Below are 16,079 nucleotides of genomic sequence, written 5' to 3' on the forward strand. Positions count from 1 at the left end.
GGAACTAGTAATATAGCTCTGTTGCTATAGTGCATTTTTGCATATGATGTCTGAATTCCATCCTCAGATTGAGTAAATCAGGCATAGTGGTTCAAGCCAGTAATATAACTATTTGGATACTAGACATAATCATTAATGGCTGGGATTATAAGTGGGTACTACCATACCTGGTTTTCCTGTTATTTTATTAGGCAATTTTTATTCCCCTCTTTTTTTTTTTCTTTTTCTTTTTATAGATGGGAAAACAGCATGACTGCTTACTTTACTAATACGAAAGCTACCCCTCAGGATTATTCTATTTAATTTGATGTATTTGGTAGAGAAGGATTTAAATAGGAAAAATATGCATTAATGTAGGAAGGAAATATAGGGCTTTTCTTTTTAAATGTTTATATTTTTTATTTCTAGGCTGTTCACTGCTACGAAACTTTAATAGTAAAAGCTGAAGGAAAAGTGGAATCTGATTTCTTTTGTCAATTAGGTCACTTCAACCTCTTACTGGAAGATTATTCAAAAGGTAATAATTTTGTCTTTAATTTCCTAAAGTTATGTTTGCGGTATGAAATTCTGGTAGTTTTTGCTGTTTTAATTGTGGGTATTTGTCAGTATTTTCTTTAAAGCATCTCATAATTTTAATAAGCAATGGGAATGTAAGTTCATAGAGATAAAAATTTTAAGTAACTGTTACTCAGTACATTTAATGATTCAGTAACAGATACACTACATGCATGTTGCTACTTTGTTTACTCTTGGGAGGACATGTATTTTAAGTATCATAGTCCAGAGCAAGTTTGATATCTATTACATGCAGAGATAGCTAGACTGGGAAAAATATCACTTTTGTTCTCACATACTTAAGCCTTGTTACCCACTTTACTGGCTTGTTTTTAAATAAGCTTTTTAAAAAGTATTTTATTTATTTGTTTGCAAGCAGAGAAGGAAAGTTGAATAGGCATGCTAGCACTCTAGCCACTGCAAATGAACTCTAGACACATGCACCACTTTGTACATCTGGCTTTATGTGGGTACTGGGGAATCACACCTGAGTTGCTAAGCATTATAGGCAGGTGCCTTAACTGCTGAGCCACTTCACAAGCCTTATGTAAGCATTCTTTTTCCCCTCAAAGGTAAGGTCTTGCTGTAGTCCAGACCTGAAATTCACTTTGTAGTCTCAGGGTGGCCTAAAACTCAGGGCAGTTCTCCTAATTCTGCCTTCCAATTGGGATTAAAGCTATGTGCCACCACACCTGACCTAAATAAGCTGTTTAAGGCAGCATGTTAGATTGTCCTAGGAAGGTTTAGTTAACTTATATTTTCATAAATATACTCATCTATGTTTATTTTCTTCCATTTCTGGACCTAAGGTCTGTGCATACTACTTAAACATTTTGGTGCTGACATTTGCCCTCAGTTGTTTCCTCACTTAAAAAATTAAAAATTTTATTTTGTGCATAATGTTAAATTGTACTCTAGAATACACATAAACTATATTTTATAATATCTAATTCAAATTAATTAGCAATATGTACTATCTCACTATATATGTAACAAATTTTTGTGAATCTTCATAGTCTCTTAATTAAAAAACATTGTAGAGCCAAGCAAGGTGGCACACACCTTTAATCCTAGCAGTCTAGAGGCAGAGGTAGAAGGATCATCGTGAGTTCAAGGTCACCCTGAGACTACATAGTGAATTCTAGGTCAACCTGGGCTAGAGTGAGACCCTACCTCAAAAAGTAAACAACAACAAAAAAATTCATTATAGTTAACTCTAGTTACCATGCTGTGGTAAATTTCTTATATCAAACTGAATTTCATAAACTTTGCCAAATGTGACTTTAGTTTCTTCCTTCAACTCCTTTATTTGTAATTAACTCACTGTTCTTAATGAAATTGTTCTACTTGGGGTCACTAAGAATTGTTTCAGTTGAATCTGTGTCTTTCATTAATGGTGTTTTATTTTATTTTACTTTTGTTTATTTATTTGAGAGTGACAGACAGAGAGAAAGAGACAGATAGAGAGGAAAGAGAATGGGTACACCAGGACCTCCAACCACTGCAAACAAACTCCAGACATGTGCAGTCCCTTGTGCATCTGGCTAACGTGGGTCCTGGGGAATTGAGCCTCCAACCAGGGTCCTTAGGCTTCACAGGCAAGTGCTTAACTGCTAATACATCTCTCCAGCTCCCTCCCCCCACTTTTTTTCTTAAAAGTAGTTACTTTTATTCTGGCTTTTGCTTTATGAGGGCTGATTTTTGTTATGCCATTATGTTTCTAAGAAGTTCTTATTCCTTGTATTAATGAATCCTATTAAAGGCAAACATTCATCCTAAGGGGCTGAAGCTTAAGGCATTTGCTTGTAAAGCCAAAGGACTCAGGTTCGATTCCCCAGCACCCACGTTAGCCAGATCCACTAGGGGATGCATGCTTCTGGAATTCGATTGTAGGGCTAGAGGCCCTGGTGCACCCATCCTGTCTCTCTCTCTCTCCCTTTCTCTGTCAAATAAATAAATAAATAAAAATAAAATATAAAAAAAATATATATCCTAAGTAATTTTGATTGTGTCTAGGTGCTCTGAAAGAAAAAGAAATACTAGTGTATGTCATAAAATAAATTAAATCTAAGCATAATAACATGCATATGTGTAATGTTTTTATGTGTAGCCATCTATTCCTAAGTTAAATCTAAGTTTATATTGTTTGTAGAAATTATTAATACATTCATCTATTATCGCCATTATATATCTGTGACCTCATGTTCAGTAAAGAAACCTGGGTCATACTGCTTACTATTTACTTAATTGCTAAATTTCAATATATATATGTTAATGTCTGAAATTTCAACATTAAAGTAGCATTATCAATTTGAGACCTTTCCTTTTTATAGTTCTTTGGCATTTGCTTTTCTCAATTGTATTCATTTTTAGTTACTTAGGTCAGCACTTTTCCGTTTCAGTCAGGGGTTTTTCCTTTTCTCATTAAAGAAAGTGCTTCATACATTTGCTGTTATTGCCTCCCCGTGGGGTTGTGGATTATGCATTGTGGGGGCAGTAGTCAGTTATTATGGGGAGGCAATGCCTTTGGGCATGAAATCCCAACCTGTGACTCTTATAATCTTTCAGGCCCCTCTCCTGCAAAATTCCCTGAGCCATAGTGGGTAAGTTTTACTTCTACTTCAGTGATGAGCTCATAGGAGCCTCTGGGTGTGGTATGTGCAGGGTATCCTCAGCATCTGTGCCATTCACTCTGGCGCTGCTTGTCAGGCTCATCATGGAAGCAGTACTCTTGCCCATCTCCTCAATTCCTCTGTGGTTTCACCTTGGCTTTGGCTGAAATGCAGGGGTGAGGGGAGGGTGTGGTGGTGGTGGTTTATGTCCTTGGGTTTTGCTATCTTCTGACAAAGAAAAACAGATTCTCCAATAGTTAAATTAGATAAGTGTTATTAATTTAGGACAATTTTGATGGATGTAACTCCACTTTTTTTTCTTTGTTTTTAGGCTAGCACAACAAACTAGTCTTCTTCTTCTTACTTTATGTGAGAGAATGCGTGCGTGCGAGAGAGGGACAGAAGGAGAGAGGGAGGGAGAATTGGCCTGCCAGGGCCTCTAACCTCTGAGGTCTAACTACAGATCAGACAATTTGTGATTGGGTGTATTCACTGAGTGTGATCTCTTCTAAATCCATCCGTTTTTCTACAGGTTTCATTGTGTCATTTTTTTTTAACTGCTGAATAGAATTCCATTCTGTAAAAATACCACAACTTCATTATCCATCAAATGATGGGCACCTAGATTGATCCCAGTTCTTAGTTATTATGAATTGAGCAGCTGTGAACATGATTGAGCAGATATATTTGTAGAGAAATGTGAAACATTTAGGGTAGATATCTAGTAAGGGACTGAGTCTATTGATAGTTTATATTCGTCTTTTTCAGGAATCTATGTATTGATTTCCATAGGTTTGACCACAAATGGCATATTCTCTTTCTCTTTGTTTTTTTCTTCCTAATAAATACCTTTGTGTCTGTAATCTGTCATTTGTGAATGTATTGCTTGGGAATGAATCCAGAGACTTGTGAATGTTGTGCAAATAATTCTGCACATGTCCTGTTTTAAAATCTATTTTATTTTTGGTTTTCACTTTTCGCGCTCCTGTATTTAAATAGTATTTCTATTCATTTATTTACTTATATGTGTATATGAGAGAGAGGGAGGGAGGGAAGATGGAGGGAGAAGGGAAGAGAGAGAAAGATAAAGGGAAAATATACCAGGGCCTCTTGCCAGTGCAAATGAATTCTATATGTATGAATTAGTTTGTTCATCTGACTTTATGTGGATATTGGCGAATTGAACTCTAGACCAGCAGGCTTTACAAGCCATCTCCTCAGCACCTGTTCTTTTTATTTTGAGGTAAAGTTCTCACATTAGCTTAGGTTGACCTGGAAATTCACTATGTATTCTCAGGTTTGTCTTGAACTCACAGTGATGCTCCTACCTCTGCCACCTAAGGGCTGAGATTAAAGGCGTGTGCTGCCATGCCTTACTGCCCCACCCCCGTCTCTTCTTCCCTCTCTCCCCCGCCTTCCTTCCTTTCTACCTTCACAGGATTTCATTGTGTAGTTGAGGACAAATTTGAACTCAAAATCCTCTTGTCTCTAAGTACTAGAATTAGAGTTCTACCTTTTCATTGAGATTCTTTTAACATTCTCCTCTATTGGACTAGTGAATTCCACTGGAACTTTTAAAATAATTATGTGAATTTATGAAACTTCTGAAGGAAATTCTGACATTTTTGTTTTAAATATATGCAGACTTGCTTAGTCATTTTTTAAAAGACACTTGCTTGTAAAACCTGCCTAAGTTCAATTTCCTAATACATATATAAAGCTAGATGCAAAATGTGGCAAAAAACTGCTTTGCTGTTTGTGGTGGTGCATGCATTAATCCTGGCACACATAGGGCAGAGGTAGGTGATAAGTGTGAGTTCAAGGCCAGCCTGAGACTACATAATAATTCCAGGCTACCCTGGGCTACAGCAGGACCCAACTTTGAAAAGCCAAAAAAAAAAAAACAAAAAACCCAAAATCCATAAATAAGTGGCATGTGCATCTGTTCATTTGCCATTGCAGGGTCCCCTGGCACACTGTTTTTCATCTTATATATATATTTCTTTATATATTTATCATATATATGCATATGTGTATGACTTTTATTTATTTATTTGAGAGAGAAGGAGGCAGTTAGGAAGAAAGAGTGAGAGAAAGAATGGGTGTTCTAGGGCTTCCAGCTGCTGCAAAGGAACTACAGACACATGCCCAAAGTTGTGCATCTGGCTTACATGGGTTCTATGGAATTGAACCTGGGTACTTTGGCTTTATAGGCAAATGCCCTACCTTCTGAGCCATCTCTTCAGCTCTCATTCTTTTAAAAGATATTTTATTTTTATTTATTTATGAGAGAGAGGGACAGAGAGAGAGAGAGGGGGGTGGGGGAAAGAATGGGTGCACCAGGGCCTCCAGCCACTGCAAATGAACTGCAGATGCATGCGCCCCTAGTGCATCTGGCTTACATGGGTCCTGGGGAGTTGAACCTGGGTCTGTCCTTTGGCTTGGCTTTGCAGACAAATAATTAACTGCTCTCTAGTACATTTTTTTTTTTTTTTTTAAAGTAGGGTCTTAACTCTGGCACAGGCTGACCTCAAATTCAATATGTAGTCTAAGGCTGGTCTTAAACTGAGTGATAGTCCTACCTCTCCCTTCCAAATTCTGGGACCAACGGTATGCATTACCACACCTGGACCATTGTCACTCTTTTTTTGTTCATTTATTTATTTATTTGAGAGTGACAGACACAGAGAGGAAGAGGCAGAAAGGGGGGGGGGGGGAGGGAGGGAGAACATGGGCATGCCAGAGCCTGTAGCCACTGCAAACAAACTCCAGACATGTGTGCTCCCTTGTGCATCTGGCTTATGTGGGTACTGGGGGATTGAGCCTCGAATTGGGTTAGGCTTCACAGGCAAGTGCTTAACCACTAAACCATCTCTCCAGCCCTCCCATTCTTTTTTAATAATAATATCAAAGGGAGAAAGAGACAAAGGAGAGGATGGGTATGTCAGAACCTACAGCCACTGCAAATGAACTCCAGATACATGTGCCACATGGTGCATCTGGTCTTAAATTGGTACTAGGGAATTGAACCCAGGTCCTTAGGCAAGAACCTTAACTGCTAGGCCATCTCCTGTTCTCTAAGCCAATACCTATTCTCATTCTTATTTTCATATTCTGTTTCCTCTCTCCCCTACATTCTCCCTTCTTTCCTCTTTTACTCTAGTAATTCTTTAAATTTACTTAAAAGACACTGGCCATGCAAACTTGTTTGCTACCAAGGATGAGCATGTGATCCTGATCCTCTTGTCTGGACTTCCAGAATATTGTGGTTATAAATACACAGCATCATGCCCAGCTTGTTGATGTTTTGATGTCTGTGTATATTATGTAACGATGTAATTAATAATTATTTAACCATGTATTAATTCTCAATGGTGAACAATAAAAAAATCTTCTAGGTATTTTGCAAGTATGATATTATTGTTTACTACTGTATCCCTTCTGTATAATAGAATACTAGAACTTATTTCTCCTGTCCAATTAAAGTTTTATGCTATTTCTAGTACAGGCAGGTAACTACTATTATTTCTCTTTCTATGAAATCAAGTTTTTATTATGTTTTGGTTTATTTTATTATTATTATTGCTTAAAGTGTTTAATAGAGTAAGAAGAAAGAAAGGAGGATTGGACAGAAGGAAGGAAGGAGGGAGGGAAGAAGGGAGGCAGAGAGGAAAAGAGGGAGAGAGAAAAGGAAGGAGGGAAGGGAGAGGGATACAGAGAGAGAGAGAGAGAGAGAGAGAGAGAGAGAGAGAGAGAGAGAGAGGGAGAGAAAGAATGAGGATGGGTGTGATAGGGCCTTCTGCCACTGCAAATGAACTACAGATGCAAGTACCACTTTGGCCATCTGACTTTATATGGATACTGGGGAATTGAAGATTGAAGTAGGTTATCATAGTTTTCTACCAAGTGTCTTTAACCATGGAACCATATCTCCTGCCCTGATTTTATTATTATTTTATATGTTTGCATGAGGTTGTTTATGCACATGTCAGCTTTTGTATGTGTAAGGAAAAGAGCAGTCTTGGATGATGTACTCAGGGTCACTGTTTTATTTCTTTTCTCTTTTTAATGTAGATTTGTTTGTCTCTTACAATTAAAAATTTTTTTTTTGTTTGTTTGAGAGGAGAGAGAAAGAGGCAGACAGAGACAAAGAAAGATAAAGAAAATGAGTGTGCCAGGCCCTGTGGTCATTGCAAAGAACTCCAGATGCATGCGTCACCTTGTTCATCTGGTTTACATGGGCACTGGGGAGTTAAACCTGGATCCTCAGCAAATCCCTTAACCAAGTCCTTTATTTCTCTCTCTCTTTTTTTTGACAGTCCTTCATTAGTCTGAACCTGAATAATTGGGATCGATTAGCTGGTTAGTTAACTATGGGAACTCCTGTCTCTACCACCCCAGTACTGGAATTACAGGCACTACATGACATCCATCATTTAACATGACTACTGGGGATTGAATTCAGTTCCCTTTGGTGGTGAATAAAGCACTTTACTGACTGATCTCGTTTTAACATATGTATTAGGGAATTTTCATTGTCACTATGTGCTCTTTATTGTTAGGTTAAAGCAAAAAATTAGTAATTGTTACAGATACTAGCCTTATAGTAGAGTGCCTAATCATTTTAGGAGAATGTATACAATCTCTAAGAAATCTGAGGCCTTGAAGAAAAATGTTAAGTGTAAAAAACTTACTGTGTAGTACCACTGTTTGAAATTCATGTTCATGACTTTTAGGAGAGGTGGGTTATTTATTTTGTTGTTCATTTTTTTCATATTAGAAATATTATGGTCACAAATTAGAGGGCTAAATGAATGCCTGAGCTAGTTCTCCCAGACTTCAAAAGAAGCTGGATGCTGGAAGGTGTGGTAAGCATTTGTAATCCCCAAACATGCCTAAAATGAGATTAGAGGAGGAGAGAGGAGAATTCCCCTTAAGGTCCTAGGCCAGCTATTCTGGTGATAGGAGCAGTGACAGGCACTGCCTTAAAGTAAGTTGGAAGGTGTTTATGTCAAAAGTGAGATTTGATCATGATCCTGTAGTCATTTTGGAAGAAGATATTTTCTCTCAGACTTTGAAAGAATAAACCCTCATATCCATTTTCTTACCTCCAGTCTGACTTCCATGGGTGATCTGATAGCTTCAGAACTGTGTGACATCTTTTCCTTGGAGGAAAGTTCCTTATCTGGCTAAAACCAACACTTCAGCCTTTTGTTTCCTGCAGCAAAAAATTCCTGGAAAATTTGAAATTTGCAGGTCTATTATTCAAACCTGTGCATATGACTCCAAGAGTGGACTTGAAGATCACTCGGTCCCTTTATTTCTCTTCTCTCCAATGTAGCAAGATTTAACAAATATTATTTCTCTGCTTTTCACTATTCCAGGGGTCTTTAATTGGTGGCCTAGTTTCACTTGTTGGGCCAGCATGCTGTAGGTTTTAATCCTAAAACTCTGAACTTTGGTGAAGCCAAACAGTAGTCAAAATTGTGGTGAGGTGATACACTTGATGGAATTCAGGATAATTACTAGTAACTAGCAGCCTTTTCCTATTTCTCTAACTCTTCGGTGCAGATACCCATAAACTCATACTAATAAAAGACGTTTTCATATTTTGACCTGGCATTAGATTATTTAACTTTATGCTCTGATGACTCTGGTGCTAAATTGTGAAGACATTGTGTTTAAAACAGTCATTTTTAAAGTTATGGTTGAGCCATATGTTTAAAGATTAGTTACGTGACAAGAAAGCTCAGATTTTGTTTGGCAGAGTACTTGCTTTGCTTTTTTGTATAACCTGTTTTAACATTTCCTCTAAAGTTTTATTTAATATTTTTCTTATATATAGTTTATTATTAACATTTATTTGCAAGCAGAGAGACACAGAGGTAGTCAGAGAGAGAATGGGCATTCATGGGCCTTTAACTACTTTAAATGAACTCTGGATAATGCGCTACTTTGTGCATTTGGCTTTGTATGGGTACTACAACGAACTGAACTCCAGTCATTAGATTTTGTAGGCAAGCACTTTAATCACTGAGCCCTGGAGTAAGTTTATAAGAGATTTCTATTATTTGTATACACATGAGAAATCATACATCTATGGTATCTTGGTGACACCTAGACAGAATTCCTGCTCCCATTTTTTTAATCTCAATGTACTCTTAATATGTATAAATTTGTCTTTAAAAAATAAATCTGACTTTTGTATGTGTATGATATGTACATGTATGTATGCATGTTCATATGCACATGGGTGTATTACGTGCATTGTATTTGTGGATGAACACTGCATATATGTGTGAGTACCTCTGGTGTTATCTCCAGGTATCTCCAGATTTTTGAAATGTTTCTTTCCTCCCTTCCTTCCTTCCTTCCTTCCTTCCTTCCTTCCTTCCTTCCTTCCTTCCTTCCTTCCTCCCTCCCTCCCTCCCTCCCTCCCTCCCTCCCTCCCTTCCTTCCTTCCTTCCTTCCTTCCTTCTTTCTTTATTTTTTTAATGAGGGGGAGAGAGAGAATTGGTGCACCAGAGCCTCTAGCCACTACAATTGAATTCCAGATGCATGTACCCCTTTGTGCACATGTGAGACATCATGCATTTGCATCACTGTGCATCTGGCTTGAGTGGGGCCCAGAGTCAAATGTGAGTTCTAAAGCTTTACAGGCAAGCACCTTAATAGCTAAGCCATTTCTCTAGCCATTGAAACACTTTTTTTTTCCCCTCTTGGAGTTTGCCAATTAGGCTAGACTGACTGGCTAGTGAGATGATAAGATCCTCTTGTTTCTGCCTTCCAAACTGTGATTATAGGTATGTGCCATAGCACTTAGTATTTTACTTGGATACCAGGGACAGAGTCAGCTTATCCCCTGCTTACAATGGAGTGTGCTTGGCCTTGCTGCTGGTCTTTCCCCTGCAGGCATCCACCAACAGATACTTGTACCCTTGTCCTGGCTTTGCCCTCCCAGGCATCTGCCCAGGGATAGCTCTTTTCCATGGCAAGGCCCATAGCTCAGCCTCAATTTACCACGTTTTATTTTATTTATTTGATAGACATAGAGATGGTAGATATATATAGAGAAAGAGGGACAGAGAGAGAATGGGTGCACCAGGGCCTCTAGCCACTGCAAAAGAACTCTAGACACATGTACCCTCTTGTGCATCTGGCTAACATGAGTCCTGGGGAATCGAGCCTGGGTCCTTTAGCTTTGCAGGCAAGTGCCTTAACTGCTAAGCCATCTCACCAGCCTCCACCACATTTTTTAAAATTGCTCAGAAGTGTTTAAAACCTGGGTTTTGGAATTACTGAAATTAGACTAGTGAAAGTGCTGGGTAATCATTTCTCGTTTGTGTGTGTGTGTGTGTGTGTGTGTGTGTGTGTGTGTGTGTGTGTGTTTTATAAGTCCAAGGCTCTGCAGGAAAAAAAATCATGTTTGGTATCTGCACCAGGCTAATATTAACATTAGGAATTTGCTTTGCAATATAGCTCCTATGATCCTAGAACTAAATGCTTCTTGCTCCTCAATCAACTAAGATTAAAAAGATTGAAGTAAAAACTTTCTTCATTTGTAACCCACACTCAAGTAAAAAATATGTAGGCACAAAAAGTGAAATACAATGCTGTGTTGCTGTAAAAAGAAGTGCAATAACCAGAAATGAAAAGTTTGATAATTGGTTGGTGTGTTTTGTGATAAATAATGCATCACTTCTAAGCAGTTCAAGTAAAGGATAAGAGAAAAAGGCTCAGAAGGGCCCTTTATCAATGCTGTCAGTTTAGCTCCAGATAAAAACATCTAACAGAATAGCTGATCCTGTAGCAGTAGCGCCCAGCTCCTAGTCCTTGTGCTGAGTCCGCATAGTCACCCTGGTTGTTTGATGGGTAATGGTAATGGTGCTTTCTTTGGCTTCTGATTCTAAAGTCCTGGTGAGACAATTTATTTCATGCCTTCTCATAAGCTCAAAGCTACCAAGTATACACCTGAGCAAAATCCTCAAGTGAAGAACTTACTTGCCTTTTCAATTTGGTCAGTGCTGACCCTCATCTGCTCTTGGCCTTATGCTTGTAAGGACCAGGACATCACAGAAGATTCTGGAGACTTCCCCTTCCCTCCTACCTTTTTTTTTTTTTTTTTAAATCTCTGTTGTCTGTTTTTTTTTTCTCATTTTTTATTAACATTTTTCATGATTATAAAAAATATCCCATGGTAATACCCTTTCTCCCCCCCATTTTCCCCTTTGAAATTTCATTCTCCATCATATCCCCTCCTCATCTCAATCAGTCTCTCTTTTGTTTTGATGTCCTCATCTTTTCCTCCTCTTATGATGGTCTGGTGTAGGTAGTGTCAGGCACTGGATGTCCAGGCCATTTTATGTATGGAGGGAGCACGTTGTAAGGAGTCCTACCCTTCCTTTGTCTCTTACATTTTTTCTGCCACCTCTTCTACATTAGACCCTCAGCCTTGGAAGGTGTGATTGAGATGTTATGCGGTTCTCTAGTCACTTCTTTCCAGCACCATGATACCTTCTGAGTCGTCCCAAGGTCACTGCCATCTGAAAAGAGAAGATTCTCTATGCAAAGTGGGAGTAGCATTAATATAAGGGTATGAATTTTAAGAGAAGGGCTTACTGGGCAGTCTGATAAACATAGTATATACATTTATCCAGACATTAGCAGATGTTACACCCCTAGGGCTCATGACTACCCCTGTTTTAAGTTTTCAGTATCAGGGATGTATTCCCTCCCATGTAGTGGGCCTCCAGTCCAATTGGAGGGCAGTTGGTTTCCACCATGATAGATGTGCCACTATTATACCTGTTGGCTCATTTGGCCTGAGTGGCCAATTATAAGGCTTGCAGTGTCCACTGTTGAGATTCTTCACTGGTGGTATCTCTTTCTCCCATTGAACTGCAGTAGAGTGGTTTCTTAGCTTTCTGTCAGCTGGTCTACATGGAGGAGGTTATCAGCTCAATTCCAGCAGGATTTCTCAGTGGCTTTGCAGCCCAAGTTTGTGGAGTCTTCAGCAACAGGGTCTTACCTGGTGGGAAACCAAGGGCCTCGGCAATGGCCTGTAATGTTTTGGGGGCCTCAGAGATCTCCCTGGCCAACAGCTCACTGGAAGGATCGCTGGCACTGAAAATTTTCTAGCAACAATCTATGGCTCCTGAGTGTTCCATTGTCCAAAACTGGAGGATTCCATATAATTTATTTATATCCTCTTAGATTTTGATTAGCCCTCCCTCCACCTTTCCTGTACTCAATCTTCTCCCCTGACCTTACTTTGGGCCTTTTCACCCCCATTAATCTATTCTTCTACTTAGATATATATAATACCTATTATATATATGTAATATTAGTATTATATATATATATATATAATATGTATATATAGACCCTAACCCTATTATATTAATATTATATATAAAAATATATAATTAATAATAATATATATAATAATTAATATAATATATATATTAATAGTACCTATTAAGTACCCTCCTCCCTTCCTTTCTCTTTAGCTTACTGGCTTCTGCTACTGATTTTTTTCCTTCTCACCCAGAAGCCCAATCATCTGTAGCTAGGATCCACATATGAGAGACAACATGTGGCGCTTGGCTTTCTGGGCCTGGGTTACCTCACTTAGTATAATCCTTTCCAGATCCATCCATTTTCCTGAAAATTTCATAATTTCATTTTTCTTTACTGCTGAGTACAACTCCATTGTATAAATGTGCCATATCTTCATTATCCACTCATTAGTTGAGGGACATCTAGGCTGGTTCCATTTCCCAGCTATTATGAATTGAGCCACAATAAACATGGTTGAGCACATACTTCTATGGAAATGAGATGAGTCATTAGGATATATGCCTAGGAGTGCTGGGTCATATGGTAGATCAATCTTTAGCTGTTTTAGGAACCTCCACACTGATTTCCACAATGGCTGGACCAGATTGCATTCCCACCAGCAGTGTAAAAGGCTTCCTCTTTTTCCACATCCTCACCAGCATTTATGATTATTTGTTTTCATGATGGTAGCCAATCTGACAGGAGTGCCTCCTCAGGTTAGCATTGTTGGCATAAGTCACCCAACCAAGAACAGCTCATAATGAAAAAAGATTGGGCTTTCAGGCTCAAGAGTAAGCTCCATGATGGGGCAGAGGAAAATGATGACATGAACAGAGGGTGGACTTCCCCTCCTGGTCAACATCAGGTGGACAATGGTAGGAGAGTGTGCCAAACACTAGCAAGGGGAAACTGGCTATTATAGCTGTGATCCTGCCCCAATAATGTACTGCCTGCAGGAGGCATTAATTCCCAAATCTTCATCAGCTGGGAACCTAGCATTCAGAAACCTAAGTTTATGGGGAACACCTGAATCAAACCACCAAATTCTGTTCCTACCCCCCATAAACTGATATCCAAACACATGATATAATACAATGCACTCAGTATGACTTTAAAAGTCTCCATAGTTTTATCAATTGTAATAGTATTCAACTGTCGCCATAATCCAAGGTCTTTTTTCTTTTTTTTGAAATAGGGTCTCATTTCACTATGTAGTCTCAGGTTGGCCTTGAACTCACAGTGACCCTCCTACCTCTGCCTCCTAACTGCTGGGATGAAAGATGTGCACCACCATGCCCTGCCCCAAGGTCTTTTAACTGCCATAATACCAAAAGAACCCCCCCGCCCCCAAAGAAAACCCCATAATGGCAAAGAATAAATATTCACTGCAAAAGATGGTATTGGGGATAGCAAAGAAATATTCAATCAATACTGTAAGAGAAAATATTAGAGAAAAGCAAAAGAGAACATCAGACTTGATTTCTACAGACAGGTTGTTTATTAAGAGAAACCACAGGGGCAAAAACCTTCCTATGGAATGAAGGCTGAAGCACTGGGCCAGGCTGGGGTGCAGGTTATAAGGACATCCTAAGAAAAACTGACTGGACCAGCTGCAGGTCTAAGGAAGTAGATAAGAAATTATAGTTATTTGTGTCTTTACTCAGAATAAGCTTTTGTTGTTGTTGTTATTTATTTATTTATTTTTAAAGCAAAATTGGCAGATATCCCACCAGACAGTTTCTGTTCCCTTAAGGTTTTCTGAGCTAAGCGTTTATCAATTGGCAGTACACAAGCCTGCCAAGGCCATGTGTTTCTGAGGTTTCTTAATTGCTTGCTTGTCTTAGGGATAGTTATTAACTCTTTAGTCCCATCTAGTTTTAATGGAAGGCTATTAATACTTCAAATGCAAGATTTAAAACAACTTGTCAAACATCAAACTCTGTAGCTCCAAGTACAATAACTCTAGTTAGTGACAAATCTCCAAATCTGATCATTCTAACCAGAAACAGGTTTCTGGAGTTTCAATTTCATCCCTTCAGCTGGGCTACTCATAGTCCTGGAAAACTTCATCTGGGTGGCCGCTCTTCTTAGCAGCTGTCTCATGGTCCTGGCATCTCCACTGGATCTCCACTGCAAACCACAAGGTTCCTTCGGGTATCCAATGCAGGCATCTAGCAAACCTGCAAACCTGCTTAACACTTCCCATGGCCATTTCCAAAACAAAAAACCCTGTTGCAAATTCAATGACCCTCTCTTTCCTGGATTTTTTTTTTATACTCCATGATGCCAGGTGGGGTGCCTGTTTGTTAATCCAGGAGGAATGAAGCAGACTTTCAAGAACAGGACACTGTAGCATTTAGGACCCTTCAAGACTGCATTCTTTTTGTTGTACCAATGCAGGTCAGCTGCCCCACCTCAGTGGTTGTAATCTCTCAAACAATTTGCAGGTGAATGGGCAGAGTTTTGAGCCCAAATATTTCATTTCTATGCCATATCCCTCTGCTCACACCAGTCCATTTCTGTGCAGTGCAATCCTGCACGACTTCTCAGTATAAAGGCTTGACAGAAGCTTCTCACACAGACTGCTTCTAGCCCAGCCAGGCAAAGCTTTCTTTCACCATCATAAGCCTGACCTCATAGGGTTAGTTTTTATTGCATTCAAGTCTTTTTTTTTTTTTTTTTTTTTGTTTTTCGAGGTAGGGTCTCACTCTGGTCCAGGCTGACCTGGAATTAACTCTGTCATCTCAGGGTGGCCTTGAACTCATGGCAAGCTGGGATTAAAGGCGTGCGCCACCACGCCCGGCTGCATTCAAGTCTTTCAATTCTGACCAGAATAGTCAATCATGCTGTAATTACAGCACTGCAAGACATTTCCTAGGCCAAGGTTTCTAATCTTTCCACATTCCTCTTGAAAATCAGCCCCCAAAGGCCATAGCCACCCAGTCAGGTGTCTAGCAGCAATCCCATTCCTCTGGTATCAACTTTCCTGTTACAGTCATGTTCACTTTGCTGTTAGAAATCACCTGACCAGGAGCATCTTGTGAGAAAAAAAGGATGCGTTTGGCTTACAGACTTGAGGGTAAGCTCCATGATGGCAGGGGAAAAGGATGTCATGAAAAGAGGGTGGGCATCAGGGGACAACAGCAGGAGGGTGTGCCAAACACTGGCAAGAGAAAACTGGCTATAATATGCATAAATCTGCCCCTGAGAATAAACTGTCCCTAGGAGGTGCCAATTCCAAAATCTCCATCAGCTGGGAACCTAGCATGCAGAACACATGTTTATAAGGGGCACGTGATTCAAACCACCACACTACTTCTACATGAAGTGCAGACATTAGAGAATTAGAATTAGAGAAAAAAATTGGTCATTCAAGGATATTTTCTCAGTCAGTCCTGCCTAACATGCAAATTTTTAAAAATTAGTTTATGTGTATGTGTTTGTTTCATTTTTTGCTTCTGGCCTTATAAGTAGCTTCAGAATTGAACCTGGTTGATAACCTGTAAGTGATTGCAAGCTGACCTAGAATCAGTCTGTTTTTCAAGGGTGGCCTCCAACTCATGCTGATCCTCC

At 39.2% G+C, this 16,079-nt stretch overlaps 1 protein-coding gene across 2 annotated transcripts in view; it reads left to right on the forward strand.

Moving 5' to 3' along the window:
* The window catches only part of LOC123457186 (histone demethylase UTY-like), a 220,854-nt gene that overhangs the window by 46,519 nt on the left and 158,256 nt on the right, over positions 1–16,079 (forward strand). For both annotated transcript variants that reach the window (XM_045141187.1, XM_045141188.1), the window contains exon 3: positions 409–517. In XM_045141187.1, coding sequence (XP_044997122.1) covers positions 409–517 — 109 coding nt within the window. The remainder of the gene's footprint in view (positions 1–408; positions 518–16,079) is intronic.

Source organism: Jaculus jaculus, assembly GCF_020740685.1.
Source record: "Jaculus jaculus isolate mJacJac1 chromosome Y unlocalized genomic scaffold, mJacJac1.mat.Y.cur SUPER_Y_unloc_2, whole genome shotgun sequence".
In the NCBI taxonomy this organism is placed as follows: Eukaryota; Metazoa; Chordata; class Mammalia; order Rodentia; family Dipodidae; genus Jaculus; species Jaculus jaculus.